Consider the following 22,813-nt stretch of genomic DNA (forward strand, 5'->3'; position numbering starts at 1 on the left):
TCTCAGTGAGATGAAGTGTAGCTTTCTCCTGTCCCGGGCTCGCTGTTGGATGAGGTGTAGCCTCCTCCTGTCCCAGACTCGCTGTTGGATGGGGTGTAGCCTCCTCCTGTCAGAGGCTCGCTGGTGAATGAGGTGTAGCCTCCTCCTGTCCCAGGCTCGCTGTTGGATGAGGTGTTGCCTCCTCCTGTCCGAGGCTCACTGTTGGATGAGGTGTAACCTCCTCCTGTCCCAGGCTCGCTGTTGGATGAGGTGTAGCCTCCTCCTGTCCCAGGCTCGCTGTTGGATGAGGTGTAACCTCCTCCTGTCCCAGGCTCGCTGTTGGATGGGGTGTAGCCTCCTCCTGTCCCAGGCTCGCTGTTGGATGAGGTGTAGCCTCCTCCTGTCCCAGACTCGCTGCTGGATGAGGTGTAGCCCCCTTTTGTCTCAGAGAGATGAAGTGTTGCTTTCTCATGTCCTGGGTGGAATGGAGTACAGCCTCCTCCTAATCCGGGTGGCATCAAGTGCAGCTCCTCCTGTCACAAAGGGTGGGTGCAGCCTCCCCCTGTTCCTGGCTCATGGTGGGATGGGGTATAGTAGCCTCCTCCTGTCCCGGGTGAGACAAAGCGAAGCCTTCACCTGTGACGGAGGGTGGGGTGAAGCCTCCTGTCCCGGACTCGCGATGGGACGGTGTGTAGCCTCCTCCTGTCCCGGGTAAGGTGAAATGTAGCCTCCTTCAGCTCTAACCCGCGTGAGGTCAAGGGCAGCCTCCTCCTGTCCCGGCCTCGCGGTGGGATGAGGTGCAGCCTCCTCCTGTCCCGGGTGAGATGAAGTGCAGCCTCCTCCTGTCCCGGGTGAGATGAAGTGCAGCCTCCTCCTGTCCCGGGTGGGATGAAGTGTTGGCCGCAGCCGCATCTTGCCCCGGGTGGGTTGAGGTGTAGCCCGCCCCCTTCGCCCTCGGGCCGAGCAGGGGTGTACCAGGGGGAGGGAGGGGGCGGATTTGCACTGGTAACAGGTGGATCCCGCCGAGGAGACGCAGAGAAGGAGCCTGACAGCGGGCGGGGAGCGGAGGAGGAGGAGGAGAGGGGGCCGGGGGGAGAGGGAGAGGCAGGGGAGAGGCACGGGAGCGGGACAGGAGCAGCAGGACAAGTGACAGCCAGAGCAGGCAAGCAGCGCCCGGGCGGGACAGGCGGCACAGCAGCCTCCATCGGACGGGCTCGGCGTCTCCTCAGGGCTGCCAGGCGCTGCGTGTCCTGGGCTCTGTCGGTGCCTGTCCCGGTGCCAGGCTCCAGTCCCGGCGCCCAGGTACCAGACTCCGTGCCCTGCCCGCCCCGGTGCCCGGCTCTTCGCCCCCTTTGTCCCGGGTCCTCGGACCCTCCCCGCACTCCTCGCCGCCAAGGGATGTCCAGACCCACCCTGCTGCGGGGCTGGGAGTCCCGGGCTCCCGGGGACACGGAGCTCGGCCGGCGCTTCCGGGACTGGTGCCTTCGGACCTACGGGGACTCGGCCAAGACCAAGACGGTGACCCGGAGCAAGTACGAGCGGATCGCCGAGGTGCTGCGGCGGCCCGAGCCGGGCCCGGGCTCCGCCGACAGAGGCAAGTTCCAGTTCTGGGTCCGGTCCAAGGGCTTCCGGCTGGGGAGGAGCGGCGGGGAGCAGCAGAAGCCGCAGGCAGCCCAGGCCGTCTATGTGCCCGTCAAAGGGGGAACGGTTAGTGCCTGCCCGTCAGTGTCCGTGGTGCGTGTGTCCGTGTCTGTGTCCATCCGTCCAGTGTCTGCGGCCGCGGGGGGCAGAGCGCCGGGCCACTACTGCCACTGTCCACGTCTGCCCAACCATGGCCGTCTCTGCCCACCTATGCCTATTTGGTTCAATCCCCGGCCCACGTCTGACCCAGCCTTGGCCATCGCCGCCCAGCCCTGGCTGTCCCATTACCCTACCTCTCTGTCTGTCCTTCTCAGCCTAACAGAAGTGCCCTGCTCTGCCCGACACCCTTCTGCACCTCTACCCCAGATTGGTCCATATGTCCATCTCTGCCCCAGCCCTGCCCATCGATACCCTATACCGCTATGCCCCACCCTCCCCCCATCTCTTGCCGAAACCTTTCCCTACACTGCATCCCTCTCCTGCCGCTCTTGGAATCTCTGCCCCACTCTGCTGCCCGCCTAAGCGCAAAGAACTCTGTCCCTCTCCGCCTTATATCATTGCATCCTGTTCATGGGCCCTGTTTCTCCGTGCCAGTGCCCATTTCCGTCCCTTCCTCCTGCACCCTTGTATATGTCTGGCCTACCACTCCACCCGCCTCTATGCCTGTAATCTGTCCCACGCCCTGTCTATCTCTGTTCAACGCATCTACTCATCTCTAACCCCAGTCCACTGCCAATCTCTCCCACACCTGTCGCGGCCCACACACGTCAGTATCTGTTTCACATCTGTCCATCTCTCAACCCCACTACAGTGCCATTCCCTCTCCCACACTACTGCCCCACGCCTCCTCCTCTGTCCACGGCTCTGTCCTTCCCTGACCCGACGTCACTTTCAATTTCTCCCCCCCCCCCCCACCACCTGTCTGTCTCTTCCCGACGCCTCTGCCCATCTCTCCCACACCTCTGTCTGTATGTGTCCCACGCCTCTGACCATCTCTGACCCGACGCCACTTCCAATCTCTGTCCCACACTTCTGTTAACGTCTGACACCCGCACCACAACCAATCTGCTCTCGCATCTCTGTTCATCTTTGTGCCACTGCCTGTCTACCTCTGTCCCACACCTCAGTTAATCTCAGTGCCACGCTGCCTGCCCAGGTCTGTCCTTCTTGCTCGTCTGTCCGCTGCCCACCTCTACCTCACAACACTGTCCAATAACGACCCGGACCCTTGCCCACACCTAGCACCTTTGTCCTCCCGTGCAACATCAGCCCCTCTCTGAATCCCGTGGCCATTGTTCACAGCAACGCTCTCTTAGCCTCGGTCCCGACAAGTACCCCACGCCCCTGTGGCACCCACCCTACGTCTCACTCTTCCCTACTCTCACCTCTCCCTCCTCCTCCTCAGGCCGCGTTCCCTCCACGGACCTTGGTGATGCTCCTACCCTCTATCTCCGCGCCACACAACACACACCCGCCCCACAGCTCTCCTGGCGCAAAATACCCAGAGCCATTGTGCCCATGCAGATACCCGGTGCTCGTCGCCTCCCTGAGTGCGCCCAGCTCTGCGCGTCCACTGGACCCCCGCCCCCTCATGTCCCCTATCTGTTCACTCAGTGACCGTGTGCACCTGCGGCTCCGGTCCTCTCCGGTCCACGCGCTGCCCCACGACCCTCTGACTTCACACACTATTCTGTGTGATCCCGCAGAGAGCCCATGCCACCTGCACATATGCCCACACATGATGCTGTATGTCTGACCCATCAAACAATGTAGTCTTGGCCTCTCACGGCCCCTCGCACTTACCCCTTCCTGACAGCCCTTCGCTCCTGCCCCACCCGCCCCGACAACCACATTGATCCTTCAAACCCCTCTACCCCTTTCGCCAGCCCCGCACTTCAGCGTGCCCATATGCCAGCCCCCCGCCCACTTGCTCTCACAGCAAGCCTCCTAGTGCTCATGTCCGACCCCTGCCCGTCCAGACAGGCAGCACAGGGGCAGGCGAGCGGGCTGTCTCTGCTGTGCCCAATGCTGGTGCTGTTCGCATCAATAAAGGCGACTGGCGGCAGCAGGTTATTTTCTTGTCACGTGTCGTAGGTGCTCCCGTGTGTTTTTATGGAACTGATCGGGCCATCACTATTTCGCTGTGCCCCCGCGCTGTATTCATATAGTCAGACTCGCAGCACAATGCCAGGTGGGGCCAAAGATCTCCATTATGCCCAGCCCCCAACCCCCAGGCGGGGGCCACGGTGCAAAGCCGGTGCTGTCAAGAGCTGTAGAAGCTTCGGGGCCGTGCTGACAGCTTCCAGGCGCGCTGCCGAGCAGTAGGCTTCCAGGCGCTGCTGACCAGTGATGCCGAATGAACGTTCAGTACAGACTGATAAGGTCTACTGAAAGAACACTAATGCCATGCTGGGCAGACATAGCGAATTCATTGCTATAACCCGGCCTCCTCCATCACTCGGAATGAACGTTAGCGCTATACTGAACATCCATTCAGAATGAACTTCTAGGCGCTGCTCATCAGTCATGGCGAATCAATTTTTAGTCGCATCTGACTAGTTGTACTGAGAGACCTACCTCTGTCCTCTTGACCAGCAATAGCGAGTGTGATTTTAGGGACTGCTGACAACCATAGTGAGTGAGCTACTGGGGGCTGCTTGCCAGCCACACGGAAGAAACTATTAGCCACTGCTGAATTGTCCTAATGAATGCATTTCTAGGCGCTGCCTATCATTCACACAGGATGTGCTTTTCCACAGTGCTCAGTAATCCTACTTAACAAGCTTCTAAGTGCTGGTGACCAGCCATACAGCATGAATTATTGAAAAACAATAATGGCTGCTTACCAGTCACATATAGTGAATAAGCCTCTAGGCACTACAGCCAAGTCACAGTGAAAGAGCCTCCAGGCGATGCTTACCAGCCACCCCAAAAGATGGGCCCTGCACGTCAAAGACAGGCCTTTCAGCAGAGACCTTTACCGAGAGACAGGCCATCCCAAGAGGCAGACACCTCCCAAGGGACAGACTCCTCTATAAGGCCACACCCGTCGAAGGGTTATCACTTCTCCATAGCACAGCCTTCTCCAGGGGCAGACTGTTCAGAGACAGAACTTGCCCGTGGACAAGCCGTTCCCCTAAGGCAGACCCTTCCCAAGAAGCAGATCACCGCCTACAGACATCTTTCTTACCCTTCCTAGCCTACAGATCATTCTCCAGAGACAGTTCTTCCTGGAGTGCCTAACAATGGTGTCTCCTAACGGTATGTTGACGGGACGTTAAGAAACACCATTGTTAACCACCTTCTAGAAAAGGGAAGTTTCCACTCAACGTTGCACATCGTGAACTAGTGATGGTGACAAAGCCCGCCATGTACAGCAGACACTGCCCCTGGTTATTGTATTAGACGCGGCGGTGGATCCCCTTGGATGTGTTACACGGCACCTTTCCAGCAGGTGGGCAGGGACCGTCTTTTAAGGGATGAAGTGCGGCCTTTTTGAGCAGCCCAGCGCCTCCTATCCCAGAAAGGCAGTTCTCTGTGGGCACAGTTGTGACGTGGCGATCGATACTGCACTCACACTGTGCGGCGCACTGGTGCGTCAGTGTCAGCGTGTAGGTTCTGCCACGGGTAGGCAGACGGCAAGGATGACACATTTAGGGGCCTGTTTTTGTGTTTGGGGTGCTCCACAACAGTTCGAGGGTGGCACGTCAAGTGGGGAGTTGGAGTGGAATGACAGGCAAGGGAGTTTAAGGAGTGGAGGGTTAATCGTTAAATCTTGACTTGATCTCAAGGGAGATGAAAGGCAGGTCACCACCCTTTAAAAAAAAAAAAAAAAAAACAAGCATTGGCAAAGCCAATAGTTCTTGCCTTTCTGACTGCTCGGCTTGGCTTTGCCAATGGTTTTTAGCCTGACAGTACATCTGCGATTCTGTGCCGCTTGGGTAAGGTAAAAAAAGAAAAAGTATTTGATACAACCGCCGCATGCAAAAGAAACAATTGATGGACGGAATGCTGGACAACGCAAACATTCACCCCCAGTCACAAGGATCTGGGTTAAATCCATCATTCTTTTGCTCACCACACCACCCCAGTTTGAACCCAGCCATATGCAAATCAGTCTTGACCCTGTTCCTTGTGGGAACAGTCCAGCCCGAACTGCTCAGCCAGGTCCTCCCTGGACCGTAAACAAGCATCCTGGGACCGGTTTCAGGGCATCACCCTTCATCACCCAGGCTAGCTTGAATCCAATGGTGTAGTGAGCACGGGACCCACGTATGGGCATACCCTTCCCACTTAGGGCAATGTGAGAAGTTGGCCTGGTATATGCTGTCCACCAGTTATAGTGGGCACCTTGCACCAGTCCAAACAACCCTTATTGATGATTAGGTTAAAGACAACCTTTATTGAAAGCTATCCTAGTAGTAGCTATGGAGAGCAGCCTTCAGGCTAAGTCTCTTAGGAATGTAAAGCAGCTTGGTTTACCAGATTATAACCTCCTGAATGACCAAATGAAAGGAGAACCACACATGGTATATATAAAATATATGTATTTATTACTAAACACTCTCTACTAACCTCTTTATGAGATTAGAGAACAAGGTACACAATATTAAAGCACTAGAACAACAGTAAATAGCACAATACAAAATGGGCTCCAGGGGGAGACCAAACCATATACTAAGAAAGTGGTATAACAACCGCAACTTGACTAGACACAGTGCCTAGAGTATGTAGAATTGCTGGGACCCCAAGGAACCACCCAAGGTAGTGACACAGGGGACCCACGGAGGAGGCGTGCAGTGTGAGAACACAGGCGCGAGCTCCGTACAACTCTATTGGAAAGTCGCGGTTGGAATTTTAAAGTTTAAGGACACTTAGGAGAGGACTTCAAGCAAACCCTTTGGAACATAGAAGGTTCTAAGCCCGAGGTACTCCTGTTACCTATCCTAGGAGAGCCGGGTGCATAAGGGTCAAGTGGTGTCGGAAACGCTTGTTGATTTCAATGGCGTGATGCGAAAAAGTGCTGCTGCCGGGAAGATGAAAAGTGTCCGGCGTGATCCAAGCCTGGATCAGAGCTGAGAAGAGCCTTAAAACAGAGGGGACAGAGTCTGGGTCAATTCACAGTGACCAGGGGCATGAAAGACGAATGCCCACCGATGTCGGGTGTTTCAGGTGAGAAGAAGTGAAGCTTGACTCTGCAGCCATGGGGACCAGGAGATGTCGACGATGACCAAAGTCCGCAGGTGAGCTGTCCCATGAAAGATGTCAAGTGCTGGGGGGTCAGTGTCCGGATTGGAGACCAACAAGCCTTGGCAACTGCAACCCACACAGTCATAGAAAAGATGCTTTGGTGGGGACCAGCAAGGTCCTGGGCACTCCCCAAGCGATGGAGAGTCTGGGCACATCTGGAGCAACCAGGAAAGCCCACTAAAAGTCAAAGTTCCCTTCTCAGGGACCCACAGGTCGACGGGCCAGGGATCGCAAAGGGACCTCGAGCTGAATCACAAAATACCAGCCCACAGAACACTCGTGGAGTGTAGGCCGTAAATCTCCAGTGGAAATACTGCTCGGGGTCTGGACTACAAGTAGCCCAAAGCACAGCCTCAGGGATCGCCGAAAAGCATATGTTGCTGCAAATGTACACGGTGCCCAGGGGTTCGGGTTGCACGGTCCCCACGAGGGATGCTGTTCTCAGAATTGCTGAGAGCACGGATCAACCTCAGACACCACGGGAACCCACCTCCTGTGTTGCAAAAATCTTCAGAGTCCTTCAGGAGCTGCGTAGATGCAAACTGGTCAGATGCGTTTAAGGTGCCTGCCTTGCAGGGGAGTAACTCCTTTACTCCAAGGGAGATTCTTTAGTCATCCAGCATAATGTAGATAGTTGAAGCACTTGGTTTCTGTAGCAGAGTTTCGTCCAGGTAAATCCAAAGTCCTGTAGTCAGGGATTCCTACTTTATACCCAAGGAAGGCGTGGGACAAACTCTGGGGACACACCTATGGGAGGTTCAGGACAGAGGGGTGGCTACACCCATGTTCTTTGTCCAGTTTCGCGCCAGAGCAGGAGCAAATGGCTCCTGCAACCGGTTTGAGCTGGACTATGCACAGGGACACCAAATGTGCCCACAGTGCAGACATCAAAGCACTCTTGGAGTGCACCCACCCAGCCCCAATACACTAAAGCCTGTCTGGGAGGTGGTCACACCTCCCTGTGACAGGAAACCTATTGTCCAGCCTCCCCTGCCGGAGTCTTGTCCAGCAGTAGGAGGGCAGACTCATGTCTGTGGCTGGCAGCATCCATTTTGTGATGCCAGGGTTCTGTGAAGCTGGTACCGGGTGTACCGGTGTTGTCATATTTCTCCCTCTAGCAGGGTGGAATCATACCTCCCACACTAGTTACTGGTGTGGAGGTATGATTCCAAGGTGTTTGATACCAAACACGACATGTTTCCATACAGCCCTTTTAAAGTTAGCATTTACCGCGAGGTTATAGTGCACTTAAGAGTATATGGTTGGCTGCATCACAAACAACCCCGGGAATAGAGGTTCCGAAGGCTGCAGAGGGGCTCTGCTCATGCAGGTGCACCCTCTCACATACAACCCAGCACCCTGCCTTCAGGATTGATAAGGCCTGCCATAGGGGTGACTGATAGGTTTATATGTGCAGTGATATGGAGTAGATATAGTGAACCTAAATCTAAGTAAGGGGTGCATGCACCACCTTACACAGGCTGCTGTAGCAGACCTGTTGTGTCATTTTGAATGGTCTCCCAGGGGTAGCATGATACATGCTGCAGCCCCTGAGAGGCCTCTGGGGTACCTATGCCCTGGGTATATAGTATACCATATACTAGGGACTTATAAGGGTACCCCAGTATCCAATTTGGAGTGTACTTAAAGTACATGCAATCAATTTAAAGGAGAAAGCAGCTAGGCTGGGGTCCTGGATAGCAGGATCCCAGCCACACTAAGTCGAAAACAGTGAAACATCAGCAAAAAGTGGGGGTAACTATAAGAAGCAGATCCTACTCTCCTACAGGTGACATATGCAAAAGAAACAATTGATGGGCGGAATGCTGGACAATGCAAACATTCACCCCCAGTCACAAGGATCTGGGTTAAATCCATCATTCTTTTGCTCACCACACCACCCCAGTTTCAACCCAGCCATATGCAAATCAGTCTTGACCCTGTTCCTTGTGGGAACAGTCCAGCCCGAACTGTCAAGCCAGGTCCTCCCTGGACCGGAAACAAGCATCCTGGGACCGGTTTCAGGGCATCACCCTTCATCAGCCAGGCTAGCTTGAATCCAGTGGTGTAGTGAGCACGGGACCCACGTCTGGGCATACCCTTCCCACTTAGGGCGACATATGCAAAAGAAACAATTGATGGACGGAATGCTGTACAATGCAAATATTCACCCCCCAGTCACAAGGATCTGGGTTATATCCATCATTCTTTTGCTCACCACACCACCCCAGTTTGAACCCAGCCATATGCAAATCAGTCTTGACCCTGTTCCTTGTGAGAACAGTCCAGCCCGAACTGCCAAGCCAGGTCCTCCCTGGACCGGAAACAAGCATCCTGGGACCGGTTTCAGGGCATCACCCTTCATCGGCCAGGCTAGCTTGAATCCAGTGGTGTAGTGAGCACGGGACCCACGTCTGGGCATACCCTTCCCACTTAGGGCGACATATGCAAAAGAAAGAATTGCTGGACGGAATGCTGGACAATGCAAACATTCACCCCCAGCCACAGGATCTGGGTTAAATCTATCATTCTTTTGCTCACCACACCACCCCAGTTTGAACCCAGCCATTTGCAGATCAGTCTTGACCCTGTTCCTTGTGAGAACAGTCCAGCCCGAACTGTCAAGCCAGGTCCTCCCTGGACCGGAAACAAGCATCCTGGGACCGGTTTCAGGGCATCACCCTTCATCAGCCAGGCTAGCTTGAATCCAGTGGTGTAGTGAGCACGGGACCCACGTCTGGGCATACCCTTCCCACTTAGGGCGACATATGCAAAAGAAACAATTGATGGACGGAATGCTGTACAATGCAAATATTCACCCCCAGTCACAAGGATCTGGGTTATATCCATCATTCTTTTGCTCATCACACCATCCCAGTTTGAACCCAGCCATATGCATATCAGTCTTGACCATGTTCCTTGTGGGAACAGTCCAGCCCGAACTGCCAAGCCAGGTCCTCCCTGGACCGGAAACAAGCATCCTGGAACCGGTTTCAGGGCATCACCCTTGATCAGCCAGGCTAGCTTAAATCCAGTGGTGTAGTGAGCATTTGACGCAACCGCCCACATCATTTTCTAGGTGTGTGCACCATGCTTGCCCATGCCTACAAAATGGCGGATCTTAGCAGGCTACTAGAGCAACCCTTAAACCCATGGAAACCAGGGTAGGGCAGAATCTTTTAGGCAACCACGCTGCTCATTGGTAAAGCTTAGAATCATATAATTCGAGGCTAAATAACCTTATGAACAAATCATCTTTTTCAAATATTACATAAACCCCCTTAATCAAAGTCCTAAGAATTTTTTATCAGCTGGAGTTAGTTAAACATAAAAACATAGTACAATTCAATGCAATGTGACCTAGTGTGAAAGCCACAACATACACAGTTACAAGGGTAATACAAATGAGCATGGGCTAATGTAACAAATAACTATGTATGTTGTGTCTTTGGCACTGGGGACACATTGCACTGAGTTCTACTATGTGTAACTAACTCCAGTTGATAAACTCTTATCACTTTGATTAAGGTGGTTTCTGTCTTATTTGAAAAAGATGATTTGTTCATAAGGTTATTTAACCTCAAATTATATGATTCTAAATGGTACCAATGAGAAACTTTGTTGCCTGAAAGATTACAAAATGATTGAGGCACTTTTTTTTCACTACTGATCCAAGCTGGATCAGTATCTAAAAAAAAAGAAAACCTGCAAGAGCAGGTTTATCCTAAGCAGGCGGGCAAAGCAGATGCAAAACGGAGAGTGTGGGGGAATGGCAAAGCAACAGGGGAGGGCTAGAGGGGAAGCAAAAGTAATAGGGTTGGAAGGAGCAAAAGCAATACAGGGGTTCGCAGCAAGCAACACTTACGGCGCTGCTGGAGAAAGCAATGGGGAGAAGCACACGGGCAATTGCAAGAGGGAGGTGATAGGTAGAAGCAGTTGAGCAACAGAGCAACGCAGAATGCTGAGGAAGAGACATACATGTACATGAGGTAGACGGGTCAAAAACACACAAACTCTAATGGTGTGCTTCACATAAAATAAAAAAAGTAGTCCTTGAAAATCAAGCAGGGAAAGCAGCAATGCCAGTAGATAAAAGAAATTGTACAGAGGCAATGCTCCTTGGGAAGAACAACCACAAGACTGACAAGCTGGGGCACAAAAATTAGCAGGCAAATGAAATTGACAAGGAAAGCCAACCAATGGTAAGTAATGACTCTAAGCCCATGTTCTTGGTAAGCCACAAAGTGCATTGCAATAGGCTGGTCCTAAAGAAATGGCAGGTCGTCCTGCCCCACTACCAGGAACGACATAGAAAGCTAACACTTCACCTTGAAGGGGAAATGGAGAGACAGTCCTATAAAAGAAGGATGATGTAGGGACATCGTTGCCCTTTGGGTTAAGGAGAGAGAGTGACTGAGCTTGTGAGCTGCTGACCCTGAGAACAGAGTGCAGGTTGGTGTTTAAACCCGAGAGAAGGGGGCAGCGCCAGTGACATCTCATAAGCCATTATCAGCGGAATACCACGCTCCAGTTCCAAGCATTTATTTCACAACTGAATGCCTTCTGGAAGGGGTTTATTTGAAACGAGTACATATACTAAAGTGCCAGACAGTATTGATTAGTTAAAGGAAATGCAAAGACCGGAAACGCAGTGAAACAGTTCACAAAAGGTAGTTTGTGATGGGCACCGCCTGAGAAGAAAGTCCAGAGATACCGTTTCTCACGTTATTTTCATTTATTGGCAGTGACTGCTTAAGAGTTTTAAATGCGGCTCAGTTATGGAGTGCCTGACATCTATCTGCGCCAACAGCTGTGTAGCCTCATGATCCCTTCAGGTTCTGCTGATAACAGCAATAGGTTAAGTTATGTTGCGAGCAGAGCTATAAGTTAGGTATTGTCTCTCTAGGAAGTAATCTTTACAAACTGGCTTACTAACTTTGCTGAAAGGTATCCTCTGTTAATATGTGTCTTTTGGGGTTCCAGTTTATGCAGTGTAACCCAGGCGTTGAATTGCCACACAGCCCATTGAAATCCAAATGCCAGGGCTATGTTTCAACCTCGAAAAAGAAGTGTGGATGCTTTGTTGAATGTCTATTAAAATGTAGAATGGAGGAAAGAGATGCTTTTGTTTGAGCAAGCCTGACAGGAAAGGATCCATTTTTAGGTTGAACCTGAGCAGCACATGCGCTGCTCTGAGAGGCATTTCGTATTCAGGTATGGACTTGAAGCTCCACCATTTTTCCATCCATCTTTTCAATTGTCTCCTGTTACTGTCGTTGCTAAATGGTTGCTTTTGATTCATGAATAGGCTTAGTAGTCCCTCCTTAGTACCGCCTTGTCTGCATTTATAACCTCCCAAAAGGACTGGACTTTTTACGTGTTTTGTTACACAGTCTGTTTTATCTACAGTCTGTGAGCACTATTTTATTTCATGATTTTCCCCTGTTGCAGGCATGAAGTGCTTTCCTGCAAGGGTGCCCGCTTTGACTCCTTGCGCCGAACTACGGTTTCAGCACGGCGCCCGCTTTTACATTTTTATTGGGCCAACTTCACAAACAAATGCTTTTGTTTGTTTTGTAAAAGCACCTCATACCGCGCTTTCACTTTAATGACCGGCTGTGCACCTTTCTTTAGACAAGCCATATCTTAAGAAAGGGGCGTGGCCACCATAAAAGTGAAAGCGCAGCATGGGGCGCTTTTACCAAAAAAATACATTTGTTTGTCAACTTAACAAACAATTGCCTTTTTTTCGTAAAAGCGCCCCATACTGCGGTTTCACTTTTATGGCGGCCACGCACCTTTCTTTAGATGAGCCGCGTCTAAAGAAGGGGCCGCATCCGCCATTAATGTGAAAGCGTGACTTGAGGCGCTTTTACAAGCATTTGCAGTGTAATACGAGAGTTTAAACTATTGGCATTGTAAATATCAATGCCTGTTATTTATGTGTTTTAAAAAAAAACATAAATAAAAGGCATTGTCATTTACATTGCCAATAGCATAAACTCTTGCAAATGCGAGACCTATTGCATTGCAAATGCTTGTTAGGTCACATCTGTCTGGTTTGCTAAAGACATCTTGGGGACATTCAGTAAGCTGACGTAGGAATGCATTCCGCTCGTTGCTTACCATTGGCTTTTTGGTTTGTAACTCATATTTTCTGGGTTTTCTGTTTGCTGGCTTTATTTGCTTTAGGCTGTCCGGCTGGAGTTCTCCTTCCCATTTTCCAAACCTTGTTTACTGTATTCTTCCACAAACTCAATTTATGTAAACCGGCCATCAAATCTTGTTCTTATCTAGTCACATTTGCTGTACATTCAAAGACAGAGGTCAAATGTCAAGCTCTCTGGGAACTTGGTGTTTACTTTATTTTCTCTGACTTTAAAGTGAGAGAATTTATGTGACAATCCTACTGAGCATCAATGCAAAAGGAGAGAGTGCTTTTTTTCTAGCACACAAAAAACAAAAGTGAACTGTGCTGATGTTTCAGAATATCTCAGAATTAATACTAATGACGAACATTTTTTTTGTAATTCTAAAATGTAGATTGAAACAAATATTTGAATATGATCAAAACACATCAATATGGTAGGTGATGATAGATATTTACACACATTATCGTTTGTGTGCAGTAAAACCATATTCCGGTGCAAATGCAATGGTCATTTCAATTGAAAATGTGTTGTCTGTAATGGCAGTGCAGTACTACACCATGCATATTCCACACTATGCACTCTGCTCCACTCTGTGCCCTTCCACTCCATTGGACGATACTCCACTCTACGACATGCAGTCCACTCTGTGCTCCTCCACTCTTAAGACTCTCTACGACACGCCACGCGACTCCACGCTGTTAACTCCACGACACAACTTGCCACTCCACTCTTCATCCCTCCACTACACACCACTTACCCCACTCTACTTCAAAGTGCTCCAATCTACCCCTCCCCCACTCCACTTTGCTACAATCTACCCCAGTCTACCCCACTCCAACCTACCCCACTCCACCCCAATCCACCCCACTCGAACCTACCCCACCCACTCCACCCCAATCTACCCAACCCAATCTACCCCACTATAACCCACTCCGCCCACCCCCCTCTGAAATCTACCCTACCCCACTGTACCACACCCCACCCTACCCCACTAAAATACAACCCAACCCACTCCACTCCAATCTACCTAACTCCAAACTCCAATCATCCCTGTTCAATCTACCCCACTCTAGTCTATCCCACACCATTCCAATTCACCCTACTGTAATCCACCCAGTCTACTCCACTCCACCCTAATCTACCCCACTCCACTCCAATCTATCCAACTCCACTCTACCCTATTTCAATCTACTCTACTTCACTCTACCCCAATCTACTCCAGTCCATTCTACCCACTTACCACATTCCATTCCACTCTACCCCCTCCATCCCAATCCACCCCACTCCCTTCCACTCTCATCTACCCTACCCCACTCCATCCCAAACTACCCTTCTCCAATCTACCCCATCCAATTTCCTCCACTCCAATCTACCCCACTCCAGTCTATTCCAATATACTCCACACCAATGGACCCCAATGTACCTCAAACTACCCCACCTCGATCTACCTCACCGCATCCCAATCTAACCCACACCATCCCAATATACCCCACACAACTCTATCCAACTCCACTCCAATCTACCCCACTCCACTCTAATCTACCCCACTCCACCCCAATCTTCCCCACTTCACTCCAATCTACTCTACCATAATCTACTCTATGCATCCCACTCCACTCTACCCACTCTACCCTAATCTACCTCACTCTACTCCAATCTACTTCTTTCCACTCCTATTTAACCCACTCAACTCCAATCTACCCTGGACCACTGCACTTCACTCTACCCCAATCTACCCACTCCACTTCAAACTACCCCTATTCCATTCTATTCTACCATACTATAATCCACTCAGTCTACCTCACTCCACTCCAATCTATCCAACTTCACTCTAGTCTACATCACTCCAATCTACCCCACTATACTCCAATCCACCGCAATACATCTTACTCCACTCTATCCCAGTCTGCCCGATCTATCCTTCTCTTATTTATCCCACTCTGATCTACTCCACTCCAGTCTACCCAACTCTGCCCCAATCTGTTCCACTCCACCCCAATCCACCCCACTTCCATCTACCCCACTCTAATCTACCCAACTCCCTCACTTCAATCTACCTCAATTCACCCTAATCCAATCTACCTCAATCCACCCCACTCCGATTTATCCCAATCCACCTACTCCATTCTACCCCACTCCACTCTGCTCCACTCTGCTCCAATCTACCCCACTCCACTCTACCCCAATCTACTTCACTCCAATCTACCCCACCACACTCCACGCCACTAACTTTTAGCTAAACTGAACAACAGCCACACTGGTGTACGTAGTGGCTAAAGCAAATTGCCAATAGCTCTCGCATAGGTGAGACCTAATGCCTTTGCCAATGTATGTTAGTATAGGGTGGTCTGACGTGCTTTACAGAAGCCTTTGGTGAATCAAGCTCACTGCTGTAGCCCACAGCTTATCTGCAACTTTCCCCTGCACTTCACGCTCGCCATGCATTGCAGCCTTGATGTGACGCTGTCTCCTCTGCCCCTAAATCGCACTACGATGCATACATCATTTGGAAGTCATTGTGGGAGCCTGTTCGGACAAATAGCTTCGGAAAATCTGTTGTGCATGTAGCTGGCTTGGACCGCACTTTGTTAGCTCTCTGCTCAAAGGGTGGTACTAACACCTAGGCAAAGCAACAGTTTTACCCTCATCCTTCCGTAGTCGTTCATAACCTAATTTCAGTACCTAAAACAAATCCAGCATTGCTACTGAAATTAACGTCTCAAGAATGTTTGTTCGGAGTTTTGCTGTGACCACAATTATCTCCATTCGACGGGCAAATTATTTCTAGTCTTATTTACTAAAGGGTGACATTTTGCAGTTATTTTTAATTTGTGACTCTTTCAGTGTAATTACACAGAGGTTACATTTTAAGTAAATACTTAGACCCTACCACCATTGATTTATTTGCTGTTGCACTTCTTTTATAACGTATGCCGCTGCCTCATCACATTTACAGAGCTTCTGCACTGTCCTTCAAGCCTGTTGCCAAACTGGACCAACGAGACCTAGGAGTCCTCACTTGCATGGGTGCAAAGGAGTTCAGTTAGTGCCAGCTACTCATTACAGAAGGGGAAGGCCTGACATTGGCAGCAGATGGTGTGACTGAGTTATATCTCAGAAAAGCTTTACAACAGTCGAAAACATAGTCTAGCACAGTACGTGAAGTGCAAGTGAAAAGCAAATTGGTACAGATGGCCTAGGTACTGAACTGGAATTGTGCCATATAAAGGACTGCCTATTTGGAAGAACTGTGCAATGAGCCAGGTCACTGGGGAACCTGGTAGACCACCTCGAGGCTAAAGGCTGGCCCAAAACCATTCCTTGAAGCTGACTCGGAACAACCTGACCACGTGGCACAGATTGATGCTGAGGATCCCCTGCTGGGTCAGTGGATGCTGTCTGAAAATGCCGCACACTCTGGTGTCCTAACCCGCTCAGCTCCAATTTCCTCTGACAGTGTTCCTCAGGCTTCTTTGAAAGGCTTGGATGCTGGTGCAGCACGCCAGAGGTACTGCGTTTGTCAAGATTAGGCGAGGATGGCGATATGTAAGGAAAATCAGCAAGAGGCACAGTGTTCCTAGTATGCTAAATAAGTAGTAAGCCAAAGTCCATGTACCCCTGCCAGTGGTGGGACTGCATATGACTAGATAGTCTAACAAATGACCCAAGTACCACTACTTCAGGAACCAAGTGTATACCAGTGCCAGTGATGCAACTGCTATGCTGTAACCTGTGCCCTGATTGGGACCTTTTTTAGTGACAGATTCCCTGAAGAAGGTATTTTCAAACTAGTAATCCAATGTCTTGTCTGTGTGCATGAGAGCTTACTTAAATGAGTGTTGAATGACTCGCATGTTCTCCTCATGTTATCGCTCAAGGTTAATGGCTTTGGTGAGTGCCTTAACAAGATGTTAAGGTGAAGGAAGGTGCATTTGACAAGGTCATAAGGAGAACTGGGATCCCCAGTACCATGCCTAATCTTCACCCACAGGAAGGTGGAGCCAAGAGGGACATGGGATGAGACCCTTTAAAGCCTTCTTTGGACATGCTGTGCTAGGTCTTCTATCGTTAGTCAAGCGAGGTGAGAAAGAAACGTGTTGGGCCTCAAACAGAAGTTGCTGAAATTTGTGAAGGCACAGAACAACCTCCAGGCTCACCAATAGCTGATCAAATGGGAGTAGGATTGTAAATCAACAATAAACAGCGATCAGGAGAGCTAAGGTATGTGAATTATTGAGCCACCATAGCTGTGGAGTATGAGTGTACAGATTCTCAGGGTATACTTAAAAAGATAGTTCAACATAACGGCTACCGACTGGTGCAATTTGTACATTACTAGGTGGTGGAAGGCACATCTTCTCTAAGTCAGTATCCTTGTGATCATTTACAAAGAGCCATCAAAGATACAGATTCATGTGAAGAAATGTTTGAGCAAATGATGGTATTATGGAAATTGTATTATGGAATGCCGAACTTTGGTATTCCGCCTCTCCTGTCTCTGATTGGTGGACTGTACCAAGGCCTGCTGTTGGCTGAAGCAGACTCGCTGTAAAGCACTTGTGCTGAAAGTCATTGATTTTGGGTAGGAGTTACTTGTCATTAGACGGCATGACTGGCCATCGGTTGAGAAGGAATGCGCCACTCTTGTTTGGGGCTTTTGCCTCAGATCTCGCTACTCTTATTTCACTGTGTTGATAGTTCAGCGAATTGTGAAAAGCTGATTTAACTGAAGCAAACGATAGGTGAACATGCAAAGGGCCATCTCTCTTCAAGGTCTCACTTTCAGAGTGGGGCATAAACTCAGAGAATTCCACAGAAATATTGATAGACTTTCTTGAAAGTGCACCTAGAACAGCAAAAGTATAGGGCTATTTTGTTACTATTCATGGTGACTGGAGAAAGCCTTGATGAAGGTCTGCATTCCAAAGCATTACATCTTTTTGGGCAAACATACGTGCAGCCTCCGAATTTATTTTCTTATATCAAAGGTTTAAGAAATTGGGTTTTTGATTGTGGGGAGTGAAACCCCTTCTCAGGCAACAACCACAATCCTTGTCAGAGTGAAACACAGAAATCACCAATAAACCTGTGCTTAACCCTCTGATAGCTTGGAACAAAATAAATCAGGCTTAACTTAGAGGCAATGTGTAACGTATTAATGCAGCACACAAACAGAAATAAAGTGAAAACACAACACAATAGATATTCCACACCAATTTTGAGAATTAGGGTAAAATCTAATAAATAAAATAAGACCAAAACGACAAAAATCCAATTAGTGGAACCAGGGATATGTAGTTGTAAAGGTTTAAGTAAAAATAGCACCAAGAAGCAGAAAGTGCTGACTGTGGGTATCTGGTGGCGCTAAATTGGGAAAATTATAATTTCAGGCTGATGGGTATGGAGTGAGTGATGAATACAGAGACGAGGTTAGTCCTGATGAAAAAGTTATCTCCTCAAAGTCTGGTGTGCAGAGTTCAAAACTTCAGGATTTCACAGAAGGAGCTCAACTGATGCTAGCCAAGGGTCCAGGATCTGGGGAGGCACCTTTTAGGGATCACAAATTCACTCCAGCAAACGCCACCAGGGCTCAAGCAGGTCCAGGCAGGTCAAGTTGAAGTAGGCAGCTGGGCAGTTGCAAGAGGCCTCTGGAACTTGTTTTCACCCTGTTGCTCAGAACAGGTCAGCCAATTGACCCTTGGAGTCACTTAAGTAAGCCTGAGATGAAGGGAGCAAGTCTAGTCTTCCTTCTCAGGGAGCAGGACAGGACTCAAGCAGTAGGGCGGGTCCTCTGAAGGACAAGGCAGGCCTCAACCATCAGGGCAGTTCTCTGGGAAACAAAGCAGGCCTCAAGCAGCAGGGCAGTCCTCTGGCAGCAGCATGGTAGTCTGCTGAAGGACAAGGGAGGCCTCAAGCAGCAGGGTAGTTCTCTGGGGAACAAGGCAGGCCTTAAGCAGCAAGGTATTCCTCTGGTAGCAGTACTATAGTCCTCTGAACAACAAGGGAGGCCACAAGCAATAGGGCAGTCTTTTAGGGAAGAAGACAGTCTTTCTTCTGTAATGTTCACAGGTTCATGAGTGGCTCAGGTGGTCCAACATTTGAAGTGGAGGAAACTTGTAGTCCACCCCCACATTTAGATCTGGAAAGTTCCTCTCTTCCCCTGGTCAGACTTCAAGAGGTCTAGGGTGACAAAGGCTGGAGGCAGTCCTTTGAAATGTAAGTGGGGCAGGGAACAACTTGGCCCCTCCTATCCTGGCAGGATGGCCCTGTCACAGCCACACCCAGGTCCTAATTCTCGCTGTCTGACCCATTACGCATTCCTGGTGGGGGAAGAATAAAAGGGCCCAGGCAGCTGGAAACTACTAGATGGTCTCAGAAAGTTAAGAGCAAGAAATGCTAACTTTCTAAAAGTAGCATTTTCTAAATTGTAATCTAAAATCCAACTTTACCGTTAAAGGGGGGTTTAAATGACCATTCATTTGAGTTCAATCATGACATTTCTATCAGCTTCCAATCAAACGTTAGTACTTATTAAATGCAATTAGGTAACCCAATTTTATCTACATGTCGTACTTATTAAATACAGAATGTCCTGCCCAATGGGCTGTTTAAGGCCTACTCTAGGGGTAGCTCATATGTTTTAAAAAGGAAGGGTTAAGCCTGGCAAAAGTTTAATTATGCCAGGTCGAATTGGAAATTTAAAACTTCACCACTGACTGTAATGGCAGGCCTAAGACATGTTTTAAAAAAGGCTACTTTTAGTGGTTGGCACAATGAGTGCTGCTGCCCACTAGTAGAATTTAATTTAGAGGCTGTGGATACATGTGGCATATGTAAATTAAATGTACCAGTCAGCTGTAAGCCAGTTGTGCCATGTTTTAGGGAGAAAACACATTAGCACTGGTTAGCAGTGATAAAGGGCATAGAATCCTAAAAGCCAACAAAAGTGAGTGCAGAAAACAGGAAGGGTGACGGCAAAATGTTTGGGGGTTACCCTGCAGAGAGGGCTTATTACAACATCTGGGAAGTATTCTTTTAAGCTTTGTTAGTGGCAGCCTGTTTTATTTAGAATTACTTTTGAATTACATGTACTGCTATGCAACCTTCTGATTGCATTTCCATGGATTAACTTAAATATTAAACCTACAGTCATTTAGTTAAATATCATAGTTTTTCCAGCAAGGCGAAATAGTAAAAGGTTTTCTGTGTGCCTGTGGAAATGAGGAATGCAAGACAGAACTACATTTGTGTGAATGTTTCCTAGTCCTTTCAATAAGGTGGCCCCTTCAATGACTCACCATTTATTTTTGTGTCAGCTTTAGTAGTTTAGCTCGGATGCAACCTTCTTGTCCAGTGTCCGGCCAGCCGATGCTTAATTCGTTTAAAAGAAATGAAGGGCATGGGTCCAGAGTATTTTAGTGGTGCTGAATACTACAGCTGTCAAAAACCAAGGTTGCCTAGTCTTGATTCCACCTTATACCTCCTTCATCCAACACCCTTCCTGCCCTCTTCCAGGTTCTTTTTCGTCCTTGCTTTCTATAGTAATCCGTGTTTTTAGGTCCCCCTAAATTCCTGGTCAGCAGTCTTAAAACAAGAAAAAGGCAGTTCACTTTCTTTTGGGACAAGTAGACTTTTGTATCTTTCCATGTGACCACATTGCACTGGCTTCCTTTAGAGAAACGAATTACACTTTTAAGCTCTCTCCGTTGTTCACTGTGCAATTAATGTCTAATATGTGTACAATCTTTTGTGACATATTACGCTTTATATTCCCAAACACTCCTCTGGTTCTCCTCACACCTAGAATTTGCCGGGCTAGTTGGGGACATTGTTAGGTCTCTTGTTGTGCCACCATGTTGTAAGATTCTCTTGTAATCTGAATCCACTTTATAACAGACCATAAAAGGGTCTACAAGCGGGGTCAAAACGACTTTCTTTATCTGCTTTAGTGCGTGGCCTTCCCAACTTTAGTCACTAAGCAGGTCCTCCACCGCTAGAACACCTTCACAGTAATGGTGTGCTCTATATAATCAATCAATCAATCTATAAGTCACTCATAGAAATACCAATACAAGCATCAGAGAAGTCAACGAAAAGCAGCAGGTGATTAAATTATCACAAAGTAAAACGTATGTCATGGAATACCATCAATCACCTACAATAAGTACACTGTCAAAAATTTACAAAGCCCCACTGAAACGCCATGGATCTTTAAACCACTTTCTAAATTGTTCCATTATTGTGTCCTACCACTAAAAAGACCTAGTCATCAACCCCTCAACTGTTGGTCTGGACCCTACCACCATGCTGCCCACAACACCTGGCAAGTGTGAAGTAGGATGGTAAAATACCACAGAATCTTTTGTGAACGGATAAAGTGATCCCTGTCCATTCAAACATTAGGGCCTAATTTAGAGCTGGGTGGTAATGAAATATTATTTCATTTCAGGAAGTGCCAAATCTGGACGAGAATTCACGACATGAATTTACTCTAATACACCATAGCTACCCTGGAAGTTGAGTCTTTTGTGAAGATGAGTGGGCCCAGCAGGTTACAACGTTTGAATATCATAGGGCCTGATCTAGAGTTTGGTGGTAATCGAAATTCCATTGATTTTTGTAGAAAGGCTAAATCTGTAATTTAATCCACATACTCTGTCTGTGGTGAAGCATATTACATTGGTGGATTTTTTTCAGAATTTAGCACTTCTTCCACAAACCTGTGAATTTTTAATTACCAGCCAAATATAAATCGGACCATTCGTATCTGAGCTATGGCTCTTGCCCTGACTGAGAAGCAACCATAACACCAGATTTCTAAGACCAAATGAGAAGTGTCCAGAAGTATTCTGCACCCTCTGAAGTCTTTTTGCTATTTTGTAATCAGGAAGTCGGGATGTAAAACACATTAGCATAATTGAACTGTGCATTCTCGCCACCGGAGGTATATGCTGGCCCTTCGGCCTGATAACTCCTCCAATGCATTGAGACAAGAGGAGCTCCAAGCAGGGCCGGACTGGGAACCAAAACCGGCCCTGGCAAAGTGCTCGGCTAACCCCACCCCCGGCTTGGGGGTACCGCCGAGCTCTTTACCAGGGCCGGTTTTCGTCCGATTTTGTTACAGGGCCGATTTTTCAGCTGTGCTGCAAAAACGGCCCTGTAACAAAATCGGCCCCCAGGGGCCCAAAACCGGCCCACACCCGTGCGGCGCACCGGGGGATTGCCCGGTGCCCGCTACGGCCAGTCCGGCCCTGGCTCCAAGGAACAATCATTGTTGTAACCCTGCCAGTTTTTGCATATAGACTCTTACTTCAGAACCTTGGATCAAACCACGCCCACAGTCACTGAAAGAACTGAATGTGCTGCACTCACAATCCTTATACCTTCCTGTGGACTCAGTTTCCCACTCTGATTCCCCAATTATTTGTGCTCATATCTTTTGAACGGCTGTGAGCACGGAGACCCAGTTTTGCCACTTTGTATATTATTTGCTATGCAAACTTACAACTGTAACTAAGGCAGACTACTGTGACTTTATTTGACACTGAAGTAGAGTGGTACATTGTATGTCAATCCACTGCACTACCTTCTGCCGAGCTTTGGTGTTGTTGTTTAACCATGCTGCCATCAGTCCTCAGATAAGGCATGGGAGACCTTTGACTTTGACAGCAAGGAGGCTTGAGAAGCCAGTTTTGATTGCTCAGTGGATTAAGGCACCACTGCAGGGATCTGACCACACAGCGACAGCCTTCAACTCCAGTGGGTCAGCTCAGCCTTCCATGCTCTTAAGG

At 48.8% G+C, this 22,813-nt stretch overlaps 1 protein-coding gene across 2 annotated transcripts in view; it reads left to right on the forward strand.

Moving 5' to 3' along the window:
- Positions 1-1,093: 1,093 nt before the first annotated feature.
- NOL4L (nucleolar protein 4 like) overlaps positions 1,094-22,813 on the forward strand; it is a 463,439-nt gene continuing 441,719 nt past the window's right edge. The window contains exon 1 of one of the 2 annotated variants that reach the window (XM_085619487.1): positions 1,094-1,686. In XM_085619487.1, coding sequence (XP_085475613.1) covers positions 1,378-1,686 — 309 coding nt within the window. In that variant the 5' untranslated portion in view covers positions 1,094-1,377. The remainder of the gene's footprint in view (positions 1,687-22,813) is intronic. The other variant, XM_085619488.1, reaches the window with a different exon arrangement.

This window comes from Triturus cristatus, chromosome 7 (genome assembly GCF_964204655.1).
Source record: "Triturus cristatus chromosome 7, aTriCri1.1, whole genome shotgun sequence".
NCBI lineage: Eukaryota > Metazoa > Chordata > Amphibia > Caudata > Salamandridae > Triturus > Triturus cristatus.